This window comes from Babylonia areolata, chromosome 29, assembly GCF_041734735.1.
Source record: "Babylonia areolata isolate BAREFJ2019XMU chromosome 29, ASM4173473v1, whole genome shotgun sequence".
NCBI classification, from domain to species: Eukaryota; Metazoa; Mollusca; class Gastropoda; order Neogastropoda; family Buccinidae; genus Babylonia; species Babylonia areolata.
In genome coordinates, this window is record NC_134904.1 from 15307390 (window position 1) to 15325447 (window position 18058).

At 45.9% G+C, this 18058-nt stretch overlaps 1 protein-coding gene across 2 annotated transcripts in view; it reads right to left on the bottom strand.

Moving 5' to 3' along the window:
- LOC143274911 (uncharacterized) overlaps positions 1 to 18058 on the bottom strand; it is a 55757-nt gene that overhangs the window by 7935 nt on the left and 29764 nt on the right. For both annotated transcript variants that reach the window (XM_076578899.1, XM_076578898.1), the window contains exons 4-9: positions 15598 to 15721; positions 11800 to 11934; positions 8874 to 8991; positions 6277 to 6378; positions 2307 to 2452; positions 755 to 862 (exon numbers count right to left, since the gene is read on the bottom strand). In XM_076578899.1, the coding sequence (XP_076435014.1) occupies positions 755 to 862; positions 2307 to 2452; positions 6277 to 6378; positions 8874 to 8991; positions 11800 to 11934; positions 15598 to 15721 (733 nt within the window). The remainder of the gene's footprint in view (positions 1 to 754; positions 863 to 2306; positions 2453 to 6276; positions 6379 to 8873; positions 8992 to 11799; positions 11935 to 15597; positions 15722 to 18058) is intronic.

The window sequence follows — 18058 nt, forward strand, 5'->3', positions numbered from 1 at the left end:
TGCAAGTACATCAGACTTCAAACACATGCGTCATGCTTACGCTAGTGTCAGGTCAACGCGAGCTCCTTACTGTGTAACATTTCTGTTTGGTTGGGCGTGCTTGTGGTATGGCTGACGCATCAGCATAGTTGTGTATCAGTGTGTCATGTTGACTGAATGCATGTTCATGTGCATGTGTGTCAGGATATAAACATGTCAGGATGTAAGCGTGGGATTCAGTAAAATCGATCAAACAAAAAAAACAACAACACAAACCAGCAAATGAAATGGAAGCACACACACACATATGCATACATATACACATGACTGACTCCTATAAAAACATGAGTGACTCCTATCAACACATCACTGATTCCTATCAACACATCACTGACAATCAACACATCACTGAAAATCAACACATCACTGAAAATCAACACATCACTGACTCCTTTCAACACATCACTGACAATCAACACAATCAACAAATCACTGACTTCTTTCAACACATCACAGACAATCAACACTTCACTGACCATCAACACAATTAACACATCACTGACTCCTTTCAAAGACATTACTGACAATCAACATATCACTGACAATCAACACATGAAACACTGATGCACCCTGTAAACCATAACTAACTCCTATCAGTCGTGTCAGCACAAGATGCATCATAGTGTCAGCAATCAATGTTGTCAGCACAAGATGCGTCAGAGTGTCAGTTATCACTGGTGTCAAGACAAGACGTGTCAGGGTGTCAGTGCTGTACCTCTTGCTGGGCTTGGGGGGCGGTGCCCCGCCACTGGCCAGTTTCTCTGCACGGTAGTTCTCGTAGTGGATCTCCTGGGTCACCTCCTGCAGGTCCTGCATGTGGGTGCTGCAGCAACACATCACATCACGCATCTGTGTCACTGACATGTCACCTCACACGTCTACATCACTGACATGTCATACAATGCATATGTGTCACTGACATATTTACATCATGCATCTGTCATCTTCAAACCACAACACACATCTGTGTTACTGATATGTCACATCTGTCACTTACATCTGCTGCAACCCACATCATGCATCTGTGAAACTGACATGTCACATCACGCATCTGTGTCACTGACATGCCACATCTGCCATCTACTTTTGCTGCAACTGATATCAAGCATCTGTGACAATGTCATGTCACATTAGTCACCTACATCTGCTGGAACCCACATCATACATCTGTGTCACTGATGTGGCATGTAGCAAATGTGTCACTCACACGTCACATCAAACATCTGTGTCACTGATATGTCAAATCATGCATGCGTGTCACTGATATGGGACATCATGTATCTGTGTCACTGAAGTGTCACATCTGTCCTGTGGGTTACGCAAGCCAAAACCTCCTGAAAACTCAGTCAATGAAACATTTCAGATATAACATGAAAAACTTCACACACTCAAACACACACACATACACACACGCACATTCACACACATAGTACAAAGGACTCTGAATCAGTTATTTCCCTTGCAACTGACAAACATGACCATTATCACAAGATCCCATGTGCAGCATGCACACTGCGCATGTAAAAGAACCCACCGCAACAAGAGAGTTGTTCCTGGCAAATTTTGCCGTACAATGCATTCTAATGTACATATGTGTGTGCACATGACTGAAGCCTGACTGAATGACACAGAAAATGAATGATTTGCGCCTAAAGTCACCAGTCAGCCCTACGCAGGTAGGCAGCCTGTAGTGAAAATGACTCTGTATTTGTAAAACGCTTATGGCTTGGTCTCTTACTTGATGACAGGTGCTATACAGGTGCTATATAAGTATCAACAACAACAAAATAATAATAACAGCAAAAGCTAAAGAAAACAAGTCAAAAGGCACCATGCTCACACCCATCCATACGCCGCTGGTGGTTCTCAAATGGGGAAGAAGGTGGCAGAATGGTTAAGGCACTTATCTGCTGATTCAGTGTCCATGAGGGTCTGGGTCTGAACCCCCAGTCTGGCCCTTTCTCCCTAGTTTGACTGGAAAATCAATCTGATCATCTAGTCATTCAGGTGAGATGATAAACTGAGGTCCCAAGTGCAGCAAGCACTACTTGGCACACTGAAGAACAACCTATGGCAACATAATTATTGTCCTCTGGCTAAATTCTGTAGAAGAAATCCTCGCAAATATATATGCATGCACTCAAGGCCTGACTAAGTGCACTGGGCTATGCTGATGGTCAGGCATATTCCTAGCAGATATGGCATAGCATGTATGGATTTGTCCAAATACAGCAATGCCTCATTGAAACACTGAAACTGAAACTCACATGAGCATGGTGCGAAGTTTGATGAAGTCACAGTGGTCTGGGTTCTCCACCTCCACCACCCCCCAGGGGTACATGCGACCCCTGACCTTGCGACCTTTCACCTCGATGATGGCGTTGGCCCCCACCACAGCGAAGGGGACTGCGTTCTGCAAACATGACGTCAAGCTCTTCACACAGACTGCACAACAACTTCTGCAATTTCTCTCCGATAATTAATCAAAGAAAAACAACAAAGACAAAAGCTGTTTGGGATTTATGAGTCAGTACAGACTGTCATTCACCAAACTGGGACTTATGAGTCAGTACAGACTGTCATTCATCAAACTGGGACTTACGAGTCAGTACAGACTGTCATTCACCAAACTGGGACTTATGAGTCAGTACAGACTGTCATTCATCAAACTGGGACTTATGAGTCAGTACAGACTGTCATTCATCAAACTGGGACTTACGAGTCAGTACAGACTGTCATTCACAAAACTGGGACTTATGAGTCAGTACAGACTGTCATTCACCAAACTGGGACTTATGAGTCAGTACAGACTGTCATTCATCAAACTGGGACTTATGAGTCAGTACAGACTGTCATTCACCAAACTGGGACTTACGAGTCAGTACAGATTGTCATTCATCAAACTGGGACTTGTGAGTCAGTACAGACTGTCATTCACCAAACTGGGACTTATGAGTCAGTACAGACTGTCATTCATCAAACTGGGACTTATGAGTCAGTACAGACTGTCATGCATCAAACTGGGACTTACGAGTCAGTACAGACTGTCATTCATCAAACTGGGACTTATGAGTCAGTACAGACTGTCATTCACAAAACTGGGACTTATGAGTCAGTACAGACTGTCATTCACAAAACTGGGACTTATGAGTCAGTACAGACTGTCATTCACCAAACTGGGACTTATGAGTCAGTACAGACTGTCATTCACCAAACTGGGACTTATGAGTCAGTACAGACTGTCATTCACCAAACTGGGACTTATGAGTCAGTACAGACTGTCATTCATCAAACTGGGACTTATGAGTCAGTACTGTCATTCATCACACTGGGACTTATGAGTCAGCACAGACTGTCATTCACCAAACTGGGACTTATGAGTCAGTATATACTGTCATTCATCAAACTGGGACTTACAAGTCAGTACTGTCATTCATCAAACTGGGACTTATGAGTCAGTACAGACTGTCATTCACCAAACTGGGACTTATGAGTCAGTACAGACTGTCATTCACCAAACTGGGACTTATGAGTCAGTACAGACTGTCATTCATCAAACTGGGACTTATGAGTCAGTACAGACTGTCATTTACACAACAGGGTCTTACACCTCAGTTCAGACAGTCACTCACAAAACTGGGACTTGCGTCACAGTTCAGAATGTCATTCACACAACTTGGACAGAAGACTGTACAGACCAGGGCTAGAATTTACCAGATAATTTTTCTCTAAAGAGACAGTTAACAGAAGTAATGGTCAGTGGAGCAATGACAAGCCCACAGACTGATAAAATGGTGTCTCGGTAAAGAGACAGTTAACAGAAGTAATGGTCAGTGGAGCAATGACAAGCCCACAGACTGATAAAATGGTGTCTCGGTAAAGAGACAGTTAACAGAAGTAATGGTCAGTGGAGCAATGACAAGCCCACAGACTGTTAAAATGGTGTCTCGGTAAAGAGACAGTTAACAGAAGTAATGGTCAGTGCAGCAATGACAAGCCCACAGACTGATAAAATGGTGTCTCGGTAAAGAGACAGTTAACAGAAGTAATGGTCAGTGAAGCAATAACAAGCCCACAGACTGATAAAATGGTGTCTCGGTAAAGAGACAGTTAACAGAAGTAATGGTCAGTGAAGCAATGACAAGCCCACAGACTGATAAAATGGTGTCTCGGTAAAGAGACAGTTAACAGAAGTAATGGTCAGTGGAGCAATGACAAGCCCACAGACTGATAAAATGGTGTCTCGGTAAAGAGACAGTTAACAGAAGTAATGGTCAGTGGAGCAATGACAAGCCCACAGACTGATAAAATGGTGTCTCGGTAAAGAGACAGTTAACAGAAGTAATGGTCAGTGGAGCAATGACAAGCCCACAGACTGATAAAATGGTGTCTCGGTAAAGAGACAGTTAACAGAAGTAATGGTCAGTGAAGCAATAACAAGCCCACAGACTGATAAAATGGTGTCTCGGTAAAGAGACAGTTAACAGAAGTAATGGTCAGTGGAGCAATGACAAGCCAACGGACTGTTAAAATAGTGTCTCGGTAAAGAGACAGTTAACAGAAGTAATGGTCAGTGGAGCAATGACAAGCCCACAGACTGATAAAATGGTGTCTTGGTAAAGAGACAGTTAACAGAAGTAATGGTCAGTGGAGCAATGACAAGCCCACAGACTGTTAAAATGGTGTCTCGGTAAAGAGACAGTTAACAGAAGTAATGGTCAGTGGAGCAATGACAAGCCCACAGACTGTTAAAATGGTGTCTCGGTAAAGAGACAGTTAACAGAAGTAACGGTCAGTGGAGCAATGACAAGCCCACAGACTGTTAAAATGGTGTCTCGGTAAAGAGACAGTTAACAGAAGTAACGGTCAGTGGAGCAATGACAAGCCCACAGACTGATAAAATGGTGTCTCGGTAAAGAGACAGTTAACAGAAGTAATGGTCAGTGGAGCAATGACAAGCCCACAGACTGATAAAATGGTGTCTCGGTAAAGAGACAGTTAACAGAAGTAATGGTCAGTGGAGCAATGACAAGCCCACAGACTGATAAAATGGTGTCAAAGTGAGGAGAGTGGGCGAGAAGTGCAATCTGTCTGCACTGAAGCTGACTGCTCAGTCACCTTTTCTCTGACACAGTCAAAAATAAGTTGCCCAACAGACGAGTGGAGAGAGCATCTCCATTTGTCTGCCAAAAGATTTAGCAGTCCCAGAAAACTGACCAGATGTGTATTTCAAGCTCTGCTCACCACCATACACATCGTGTCCCCACTCCAGCCCAACAGATGCTGTGTTGTGCACAGTTAAAGATAAACATGCTGAGCCCTTCCAAGTCTTGAGAAAGACTGACAACACTGACAATAGGTGTAGAAACATCAATCATCCATCAACCACTTGCTGCGGCTGTGTCAATTTCAACGAAGTAAAAAAAAAAAATCACAGATCCCATAGCCTTTGTGGGCATCAGGGCAGTGAATTCATATCCACTGTGTCCAGGGATCTGCCTAGGAAGATGAGGTCCCAATCCTCTCCTTTTGTCATTTCAACCTTCCCCAACCAGTCAGGTCAGTTACCCATTCACACCTGAGTGGAGTGAGGAAAATCAGAGTAAAGTGCCTTCCCAAAGGACACAACAGCATGCTGAAATGAAGCCTCAAACCCTGATCACAGGTGAACACTGGATCAGCTAACACCTAAACGATTCTGCCACAGTAACTGTCAATGAGTGTTGGTGGTTAATCTGGAAAAGGGCTGTCACAACAATAACAGCATATCCAACAGGCCACACAGTCCTTTAGCAGAGTTTCAATTTCTCAATGAGATGTCAATGCATTCAGACATACCCATATACACTACACCACATCTGCTTGGCAGATGCCTGACCAGCAACATAACCCAATGCTTTACTCAGGCCTTGAGTGCATGCATATATATTTCTGTATCTATCGCTCACAGCATATTTCTTCAACAGAATTTTGCCAGAGGACAACCCTTTTAATGCCATGGGTTATTTTTCAATGTGCAAAGTGCATGCTGTGTACAGGACCTCAGTTTATCATCTGATCCGTTTGACCAGAAGCTCAGTTTGCTTTTCCAGTCGAACTTGGGAGCAAGGGTGAAACCAGGATTCAAACCCAGACCCTCACGGACACTGTATTGGTATACAAGTGTCTTAACCATTCTGCCACCTTCCATCCCTTCAGCCTGCCAACCACAACCAGACATCAGCAGTGTGGACCAACCTTCAGCTGGCGGCACTGCTCCTTGTAGTCCTCATCCTCATCAGAGTCACAGTCTGGCAGTGGGTAGATCTTGATGCCATAGTCCTCAATCTGGTCCAGGATCTGTAAGATGCACAGGTATGATGTCACCACACTGTGACATGTCTGTGTGAGACACTGTAATATCATATCACTACACTGTGACGTGTCTCTGTGTGACACACCGTGACATCACATGGCTATAATAAATTATGATGTAACTATGAAACTGGGAAGGTATGGGCAACTGCGAACAGCATGTAATTGAGATCAATTTAGATACCATCCCACTTCGAAGCGTTCTTAATGCTTGCATTTCACAATCAAATGCCTGCTTCGCCCTTTTTCTAATACCTTAATGAATATTCATTTCCAAGAACCAGTCAACATCAGCTATTTCTGGCTATTTCCGCGCTCCTTCTTCTCTTTGCGTACCACTGCTGACCATGGTTACAAATTTGCTCTCAAAATCCTAAAATCAAGGGCAGCGAGTTGTAGGACTTGAACTTTGACACAATTTAAAATAATTGATTTGATTGCATATGTTGAATGTGCATTACCAGGTCTGGGAGATTTTAAGAAAGCATATTGGTGACAGATCAGAACGTCAGTTTTGACAGGAATCTGCAAAATAGTGTCGTTTGCAAGTTGACCATAGGATATTTTGATGTGAGTCTATTTGCGAACAATGCTGCACAGTTACTGAGCACTCTCAAAGGGTGTGTTTGTGTGCGGTGTGGGGTGTGTGTGTTTAAATGTCTGATTGTGTGTTTGTGTGCATGTGTGATCAAATCCAACAATATATAACAGTCTGGTGCGATGTTCCAATAATATGTTATGTCTAATGAGTTAAAGATCTGCTTCTGTTTTAATTGTCTACATGTACCCAAACCGATCGTTCGCAATTAGCCTTGCCCATTCGCATTTACCCTCAGGCACCCCTGCCATTTCGAATGTCGACAGAACATTGAAAAGAATGAGCAGATGAACTTTTCCTGGTGCAACCAGTCGGAGAAAGCCTTCAAAAACAAAAGAACCACATTTGACTATCAAACAGCATGTTATCTTTACAGTACACACATTGAGCTGGTCACTTTGACTGGATCGTTCGCAATTAGGTATAGCTACTCTACAGTGACAATGCCAACACTCTGTAATGTGACTGTGCCATACAGTGACATCACATCAATAAACTGTGTAATCCATGTAACACATAGTGACATCTCATCACCACATGTGACTCTTGTGCTTCGGCCATGTTCACAACAGTCAGCAGCCAGTCACAACACATACAACTCCTGTGATTTAGTTACATTCACAACAGTCAGCAGCCAGTCACAACAAATACAACTCCTGTGATTTAGTTACATCCACGACTGTCAGCAGCCAGTCACAAATACACACAACTCCTGTTACACAGTCATGCTGGTTTAAAGAGTATTTTTTACTTCAAACATGTCACAATACAACACAGTTACGGATGAACATGACAACAAGAAAATCTTCAACAAAGTCATGTCCTGATATAAATACATCTTAAATATGTGATGTCTTCATTCATGCTCACAACTGCCAGCAGCCAGTCAACACAAACACACACAACTCCTTTACTGATATCAAGGGGGCAATGGCGAATGTCCCCAAGACCAGAACTAAAGTGCTCATAGTACCTATACAGGCTCTTTGCCGGAACATGGTGGTGTTTTCCCTGCCCTGAGGTCTTGCTGTACTTTGCTGTAAGGAGTGAGGTGAGGGAGGGGAGTGGCTGGGGGTGGGGTGTGGGGGGGGGGGGGGGGGAAGTGAGGAAGGGAGAGAGAGCTGATGAAGTGATGACATCCTGCCAGTTATTTCTGACTGTATGGGCTACTGCTTACTGCTGAGGGCGAGGAAGGGGAAAAGGAGGAGGAGGAGGAAAAGGAGAGGAGGAGGAGGAGGAGGAAAAGGAGGGAGGAGGAGGAGGAGGAGGAAGTTCAGTGCAAAGGACTTCCTCATCACCTGCTTCCTGTGGGGCTGTCCACATTATAGGACACAGCATAGTCATCACACACATGCACGCACACACACACATGAACTCACACATACACATATACACACACATGTACACACACACACATACACACAAACACAGACACACTTACACACATGTAAGCAAACACACACACACACATACATACACGCAAAAACACACACACATATATATGCATGTAAAAATATTTTAAACACACTCATATCCACATCAAGCCCCCCACCACACACAATCATAAAACACAGACTTACACACATGCATGCATGCACATACAAAAATGAATGCATGCACAAACACAAAGACACACACACACAAACAACACACACACACACACACACACAGAGCCACACGTACACACACACACACGCTCACAAACACTAACAACAACAACACACACACACACACAAACAACACACTCTCAAACACACACACACACAAACAACACACTCTCAAACACTGAAACACAGAGCCACACACACTGCCCCCCCCCCCACCCCCCCTGCCCCCTCCCCCAGCACACCAACAGCACACACCCACACACACACACAGCCACCTTTCTCTTCAGGTTGGTGACCTCCAGTCTGGTCAGCGTGTCAGCCTTGGCCAGCACGGGCACAATGTTCACCTTGTGGTGCACTGTCCGCATGAAGGCCACATCCAGAGGCTTCAACCTGCGCAGTCATTCACTGATTGGTAGGGAAACATACTTATACATCACCTAACAAGGTGTTATCACGAGATACTGAACACCAGGTACACTGTTCACATCATCAACAAACAAGTGCGCCGAACCTTCAAGCAGTGTACTGGACCTTATGAAGGTCTTACAGACGTCCGTAAACTTAAGAAAAGAAAACTACGTTGATATGGCCATGTAACAAGATCCAATGGCCTCGTTAAAACAGTCCTCCAAGGAACTGCTGAGGGAGTGAGATGGAGGGGAAGACAGAAAAAAAAAATGATGGACTGACAACATTGCAGAATGAACAGGAAAACCTTTTGCAGAAACCCAAGCTTTGACTATCACAACTAACAGACCTGGTGGAATCTGGTGAACAGTTCTTCTGTACTGTGCCCCAATGACCCTTCACACAGTTGAGGGAGGTGAGAGAGAGAGAGAAAGTGCCTATCCTTGGTCAGAGACCAAACTCTGGTCTAAACGCTTTCCAAACTGACCAAGCTCTAGTCTAAACGCTTTCCAAACTGACCAAGCTCTAGTCTAAACGCTTTACAAACTGACCAAGCTCTAGTCTAAACGCTTTCCAAACTGACCAAGCTCTAGTCTAAATGCTTTCCAAACTGACCAAGCTCTAGTCTAAACGCTTTACAAACTGACCAAGCTCTATTCGCTTTACAAACTGACCAAGCTCTAGTCTAAACGCTTTCCAAACTGACCAAGCTCTAGTCGCTTTCCAAACTGACCAAGCTCTAGTCTAAACACTTTACAAACTGACCAAGTTCTAGTCTAAACGCTTTACAAACTGACCAAGCTCTAGTCGCTTTACAAACTGACCAAGCTCTAGTCTAAATGCTTTACAAACTGACCAAGCTCTAGTCTAAACGCTTTCCAAACTGACCAAGCTCTAGTCTAAACGCTTTCCAAACTGACCAAGCTCTAGTCTAAATGCTTTCCAAACTGACCAAGCTCTAGTCTAAACGCTTTCCAAACTGACCAAGCTCTAGTCTAAATGCTTTACAAACTGACCAAGCTCTAGTCTAAACGCTTTACAAACTGACCAAGCTCTATTCGCTTTACAAACTGACCAAGCTCTAGTCTAAATGCTTTACAAACTGACCAAGCTCTAGTCGCTTTCCAAACTGACCAATCTCTAGTCTAAACGCTTTACAAACTGACCAAGCTCTAGTCTAAACGCTTTACAAACTGACCAAGCTCTAGTCGCTTTACAAACTGACCAAGCTCTGGTCTAAATGCTTTACAAACTGACCAAGCTGTAGTCTAAACGCTTTCCAAACTGACCAAGCTCTAGTCTAAACACTTTCCAAACTGACCAAGCTCTAGTCTAAATGCTTTCCAAACTGACCAAGCTCTAGTCTAAACGCTTTCCAAACTGACCAAGCTCTTGTCTAAACGCTTTCCAAACTGACCAAGCTCTAGTCTAAACGCTTTACAAACTGACCAAGCTCTGGTCGCTTTACAAACTGACCAAGCTCTAGTCTAAACGCTTTCCAAACTGACCAAGCCCTAGTCTAAACGCTTTCCAAACTGACCAAGCTCTAGTCTAAACGCTTTCCAAACTGTCCAAGCTCTAGTCTAAACACTTTCCAAACTGACCAAGCTCTAGTCTAAACGCTTTACAAACTGACCAAGCTCTAGTCCAAATGCTTTCCAAACTGACCAAGCCCTAGTCTAAACGCTTTGCAAACATTTGTATTTGTTTGTATTTGTATTTCTTTTTATCACAACAGATTTCTCTGTGTGAAATTCGGGCTGCTCTCCCCAGGGAGAGCGCGTCGCTACACTACAGTGCCACCCATTTTTTTTTGTATTTTTTCCTGCATGCAGTTTTATTTGTTTTTCCTATCGATGTGGATTTTTCTACAGAATTTTGCCAGGAACAACCCTTTTGTTGCCGTGGGTTCTTTTACGTGCGCTAAGTGCATGCTGCACACGGGACCTCGGTTTATCGTCTCATCCGAATGACTAGCGTCCAGACCACCACTCAAGGTCTAGTGGAGGGGGAGAAAATATCGGCGGCTGAACCGTGATTCGAACCAGCGCGCTCAGATTCTCTCACTTCCTAGGCGGACGCGTTACCTCTAGGCCATCACTCCACAAAATGATGGCATCATTTGAACATGTATATTAGAGGGTTTTTTACTGCAAAATCTTGCCAGGCACAACTCTTTAGTTGCCATGGATTCTTTTATGCACAAATAGGTGCATGCTTCACACGGGAACTTGGTTTATCATTTCATCCAAAGGACTAGCATCCAGATCACTACTCAAGGTCTAATGGAGATGGTGAAAATTCTGATGATTGTGGGATTCGATCCCGTGAGCTCCAGGCCATCACTCCACCACATCCACTGTCTATTCACTGTGGGCATGCTCCACAGCCATTGCTCTGGGCCCTAGTCTTTCGGATGAGCTGATATACTGCATTCCCATGTGCAGTTTGTAGTTAGCGATGTTAAAGAACCCCACTGGCACATAGGCTGACTTACATATTGGCCGTTGATTCATTACATGACTTACGTAATGCACACACACACACACACACACACAAGAATAATGCAGAGTACACCTGAAAGAAATAGCTTTGTTCATGATTTCTTGAAGAGACAGCAAGTAACACACAATGCAAAAAATGTGTCACACACACACACACACACACACACACACACAGAAAAAAGAACAAGTTCTATTTCCTGAGAGAGAGAGAGAGAGAGAGAGAGAGAGAGAGAGAGAGAGAGGGAGGGAGGGAGGGAGGGAGAGGAGAGAAGACCAGAAATCCTACCCATGTCCAGAGGGGTTGATGAAGTAGAAACAACAGTGGACACGGTTGTCAATGATGTGCCGTCTGTTCAACCCACTTTCATCTTGCAGGTACCTCTCAAACTGGTCATCGATGTAGCGAATGATTGGTTTGAAGCTGAAAGCAATGATAATAGCACATCCACACATTTCTCTAACCAAAAGCAATGATAACATCATGTCACCTTGTGTTTAACTCAAAGCAATGATAACATCATGCCAGCATGTATCTCTCTAACCAAAAGCAATGACAAGATCAAGCTGACATGTGTCTGACTGAAAGCAATGATAACATAACATGTGTCTCTTCATTATTGTCATGTTAACTCACTCAGTACGGCCAGTCCTCTCTTCTCCTCTACACGGACCCCTCGGATGTCCAGTGGGTGTCTGGATGACCCAACCTTTAGCTTCCGTTGTCAGAATTGTGGTATTTTTGATCAACATTCACGTCTTCAGTATAAGAGCCTTCCGCTTGCAATATTTTGATGATGGTAACAGGGGTGAAACGCTGTTAACGTCGTCTCTTTCGCCGTTCGTATGGAAAGAGTTAACATGACTTGGCACAAAACAACAGTTCAAAGTTTTTGATAGCTACAATAAAATGAATCATAATCAGACAAACAAATTCAGAACTCTCAGCAGCAGCAGGATCCATGCTGACACAAGACATGGCTTGATGTCATTTCAGGGGTTAGGGAGACGTCATGAAGACGTGTCAGTGTCAGTAGAGGGGAGAATCACTCACCAGTCAGTGTCAGTTGAGGGGGTGGAGCACTCACCAGTAGAGTTTAGGGAGTGGGTCGCTCACCAGTAGGGTTTCAGGAGTGGGTCACTCACCAGTCAGCGGATTTGAGGGAGTGGGTCACTCACCAGTCAGCGGATTTGAGGGAGTGGGTCACTCACCAGTCAGTGGATTTGAGGGAGTGGGTCACTCACCAGTCAGTGGAGTTGAGGGAGTGGGTCACTCACCAGACAGTGGATTTGAGGGAGTTGGTCACACACCAGTCAGTGGAGTTGAGGGAGTTGGTCACTCACCAGTCAGTGGAGTTGAGGGAGAGGAGCACTCACCAGTCAGTGTAGTTGAGGGAGTGGGTCACTCACCAGTCAGTGTCAGTTGAGGGAGAGGGTCACTCACCAGTCAGTGTCAGTTGAGGGAGAGGGTCACTCACCAGTCAGTGGGGTTGAGGGAGTGGGTCACTCACCAGTCAGTGTCAGTTGAGGGAGAGGGTCACTCACCAGTCAGTGTCAGTTGAGGGAGTGGGTCACTCACTAGTCAGTGGAGTTGAGGTAGAGGGTCACTCACCAGTCAGTGTCAGTTGAGGGAGTGGGTCACTCACCAGTCAGTGGGGCTGAGGGAGTGGGTCACTCAGAAGAGTTTAGGGAGAGGGTTACTCACCAGTCAGTGGAGTTGAGGGAGTGGGTCACTCACCAGTCAGTGGAGTTGAGGGAGAGGGTCAGTCAGTGGAGTTGAGGGAGTGGGTCACTCACCAGTCAGTGGAGTTGAGGGAGTGGGTCACTTACCAGTCAGTGGAGTTTAGGGAGTGGGTCACCCAGTAGAGTTTAGGGAGAGGGTTACTCACCAGTCAGTGGAGTTGAGGGAGTGGGTCACTCACCAGTCAGTGGAGTTGAGGGAGTGGGTCACTCACCAGTCAGTGGAGTTGAGGGAGTGGGTCACTCACCAGTCAGTGGAGTTGAGGGAGTGGGTCACTCACCAGTCAGTGGAGTTGAGGGAGAGGGTCAGTCAGTGGAGTTGAGGGAGTGGGTCACTCACCAGTCAGTGGAACTGAGGGAGTGGGTCACTCACCAGTAGGGTTTAGGGAGTGGGTCACTCACCAGTCAGTGGAGTTGAGGGAGTGGGTCACTTACCAGTCAGTGGAGTTGAGGGAGTGGGTCACTCACCAGTCAGTGGATTTGAGGGAGTGGGTCACTCACCAGTCAGTGGAGTTGAGGGAGTGGGTCACTCACCAGTCAGTGGAGTTAAGGGAGTGGGTCACTCACCAGTCAGTGGAGTTTAGGAAGTGGGTCACTCACCAGTCAGTGGAGTTGAGGGAGTGGGTTACTCACCAGTCAGTGGAGTTGAGGGAGTGGGTCACTCACCAGTCAGTGGAGTTGAGGGAGTGGGTCACCCAGTAGAGTTTAGGGAGAGGGTCACTCACCAGTCAGTGGATTTAAGGGAGTGGGTCACTCACCAGTCAGTGGAGTTGAGGGAGAGGGTCAGTCAGTGGAGTTGAGGGAGAGGGTCACTCACCAGTCAGTGGAGTTGAGGGAGTGGGTCACTCACCAGTCAGTGGAGTTGAGGGAGTGGGTCACTCACCAGTCAGTGTAGTTGAGGGAGTGGGTCACTCACCAGTCAGTGGAGTTGAGGGAGTTGGTCACTCACCAGTCAGTGGATTTGGGGGAGCTGGTCACTCACCAGTCAGTGTCAGTTGAGGGAGCTGGTCACTCACCAGTCAGTTTAGCTGAGGGAGTGGGTCACTCACCAGTCAGTGGAGTTGAGGGAGTGGGTCACTCACCAGTCAGTGGAGTTGAGGGAGTGGGTCACTCACCAGTCAGTGGGGTTTAGGGAGTGGGTCACTCACCAGTCAGTGGAGTTGAGGGAGTGGGTCACTCACCAGTCAGTGGAGTTGAGGGAGTGGGTCACTCACCGGTCAGTGGAGTTGAGGGAGTGGGTCACTCACCAGTCAGTGGAGTTGAAGGAGTGGGTTACCCAGTAGAGTTTAGGGAGAGGGTCACTCCAGTCAGTGGAGTTGAGGGAGTGGGTCACTCACCAGTCAGTGGGATTGAGGGAGTGGGTCACTCCAGTCAGTGGAGTTGAGGGAGTGGGTCACTCACCAGTCAGTGGAGTTGAGGGAGAGGGACACCCAGTAGAGTTTAGGGAGAGAGTCACTCACCAGTCAGTGGAGTTGTGGGAGTGGGTCACTCACCAGTCAGTGGAGTTGAGGGAGTGGGTCACTCACCAGTCAGTGGAGTTCAGGGAGAGGGTCACTCACCAGTCAGTGGAGTTGAGGGAGTGGGTCACTCACCAGTCAGTGGAGTTGAGGGAGTGGGTTACTCACCGGTCAGTGGAGTTGAGGGAGTGGGTCACTCACCAGTCAGTGGAGTTGAAGGAGTGGGTTACCCAGTAGAGTTTAGGGAGAGGGTCACTCCAGTCAGTGGAGTTGAGGGAGTGGGTCACTCACCAGTCAGTGGGATTGAGGGAGTGGGTCACTCCAGTCAGTGGAGTTGAGGGAGTGGGTCACTCACCAGTCAGTGGAGTTGAGGGAGAGGGACACCCAGTAGAGTTTAGGGAGAGAGTCACTCACCAGTCAGTGGAGTTGTGGGAGTGGGTCACTCACCAGTCAGTGGAGTTGAGGGAGTGGGTCACTCACCAGTCAGTGGAGTTGAGGGAGAGGGTCACTCACCAGTCAGTGGAGTTGAGGGAGTGGGTCACTCACCAGTCAGTGGGATTGAGGGAGTGGGTCACTAGAGTGGGTCACTCACCAGTCAGTGGATTTGAGGGAGTGGGTCACTCACCAGTCAGTGGATTTGAGGGAGTGGGTCACTCACTAGAGTGGGTCACTCACCAGTCAGTGGAGTTGAGGGAGTGGGTCACTCACCAGTCAGTGGAGTTGAGGGAGAGGGTCACTCACCAGTCAGTGAAGTTGAGGGAGAGGGTCACTCACCAGTCAGTGGATTTGAGGGAGTGGGTCACTCACTAGAGTGGGTCACTCACCAGTCAGTAGGGTTTAGGGAGTGGGTCACTCACCAGTCAGTGGAGTTGAGGGAGTGGGTCACTCACCAGTCAGTGGAGTTGAGAGAGTCCCCAAAGCCCGGAGTGTCCACCACAGTCAGCCTCAGCTTCACCCCCCTCTCCTCTATCTCCACAGTGGATGCATCAATCTTCACTGTCTGCTGGATCTTCTCTGCGATACACATTATATAAACATGTCTCTGTCACACACATCACTCTGACACACATATCACTGTGTCTGTCACACACATCCTGTAACACGCATCACTGACGGTTTCTAAAACAGACAATCAATGTGTGGTCTTCTCCACATCAATACCACATAATATGACATACTATCTCAGTAGCAGGTATGATATCCAAGTGTCAGAATTCCTATCCCCATTCTCTCTCTCTCTCTCTCTCTTTCTTTCTTTCATATACACATATTCACCCGTCCTCTCTCTTCCTCCATCTCTCCTCTTATTTTATCTGTCACTCCATTCATTCCCTGTGCTTTTCTGTCTTTATTTTGTACCCCCACAGCTGGGTGGAAAGAAGAACAGTGTTGTTAAAATGCTTATCTCATTACCTTGGCAAAATAGAATCTATGTCTCGTTTGTTCTTATTTTTTCCTCCCCCATATAACTTTTCTACTCTTGCCTCTCCTCCTACACCTAAATCACGTTGCTTAATGGCCTAGTCGACACCACAGGGCCCATTTCTGTGCTGCTGTGACAAACCCAGATAAAGAATACCTCTTCCTCTGGAATGTGAATCATTAATCTGCCATCCCCTTCCCCCCCATACACACCTTCATCTCTCCTCCCTCTTTCTGTTTCTCTCTCTGTTTCTGTTTGTCTGTCAGTCTATCTGGCTGTCTGTTTCTGTCTGTGCGAGATGAAGACAAAGACATTCCCAGTATGAGAAAATACAGAGGGTGCTAATCCTTCCACACTTGGGTCCAGTTTTTGAAAGCATGCTGTTATATCACACTAACACACACACACACACACACACTGCTACACACTACACAGTACAGGTCACTATAAGTAATGTACTACTCCAGTGTACAGGAGCGGACAATAGCAATGGCTGCCTGTGTCAGACACAGAGAGATGTCGTCGGCCTGCTATTACTTTAGTGAGGTCAGTGCTTGGCTTCATTAGTTGCTCTGTTCCATCATCTGCCTATATCCTTATGACATGGCATTCAGGAATTGTGAGCAGATCCCTCCAGTGTCCATGTATCTTCTCCCACACACCACTTAACTCTTCCTCATCATCCACATCCTTCTCATCACCCACCTGCACCCCAGATGGTTTATTGATCCTCACCAGACAGGTAATCCCCCCAACCCCCTCCCACCCACACTCACCCATCTCATTCAACCCTCCCTTCCCCTCCCCCAACCCCAACATATCGCCCCCCCCGCCCCCCCCCCCCCCCACACACACACACACACACACAAACACAAACACATGAACACACACACAGAACATCTGCAACAGAGTCTAGACATGTTGGTACCAGGCACGCACAGGTGGAAAAGGCAAGCAAAGTGACAGGTAATGCTTCTGGTACCTGCCACTGACCTGGCCGACTTTACAGGTCAGCACACACACACAATCCAAGGTGTGGAAGTGGATGGAACAAAAGAGACAGCACGTGTGTCTTTTACACCTGGCTGGCTGGCTGGAAAGGTGAGTGCACTCTCATAAACACACCCTTTGAGATCTGTCAGGAACAAAGCGATGACGCACACGCGCATGTGCGTGCGTGTGTGTGTGTGTGTGTGTGTGTGTGTGAAGTCAAGTCAAAATTTTTATTTCACTGGGAAGTTGAATAAGCAACACCTGCTTTTTTTTTTTTACACCAAGCCATCTGACAAAAAAGAAAAAAAAAAAAGAGAAAGAAAAAAAGAGCGGAGATACATAGAAATAACACACACAAAAATACTGGAAATATAGATACATATATACAAGAATTGTGCGATAATGAAATACACATTAACATTTCTGTTTCTCACTCCTCCACAAAAACACTTACACATACACAAATTTACAACACATCCCGTTTCGCATACACATACACCTTCATACAACAAGCAAACCGCCACCGAAGGCATACACAAAACATTTCACAAATCATGAAGTAAGTGGTAACTAATAGATACAGAGTTGTATCATTGTTCATCTTTTTGGACAGTTAATAAGATGATTTTTCATATTTTTCTTAAACACATTTTTATTCGTTAATCTTTCAAAATGAATGGAAGGTTATTCCATAAATTTCCACCAGAATATAGAAAGCTGGATTTATAAAGGTTGTTTCTTGGTCTAGGTATACATAAGACCTAGAAACAATCTTTATAAATCAAAGCATCCTGTGTGCATGTGTGTGTGTTTGTGTGCGCGCGTGCATACATGTGTGCGTACGAGCATGCATGCATGTGTGTGTGTGTGTGTGTGTGTGTGAATGTGTGCATGTGTGTGTGAATGTGTGCATGTGTGTGTGAGTGTGTGAGTGC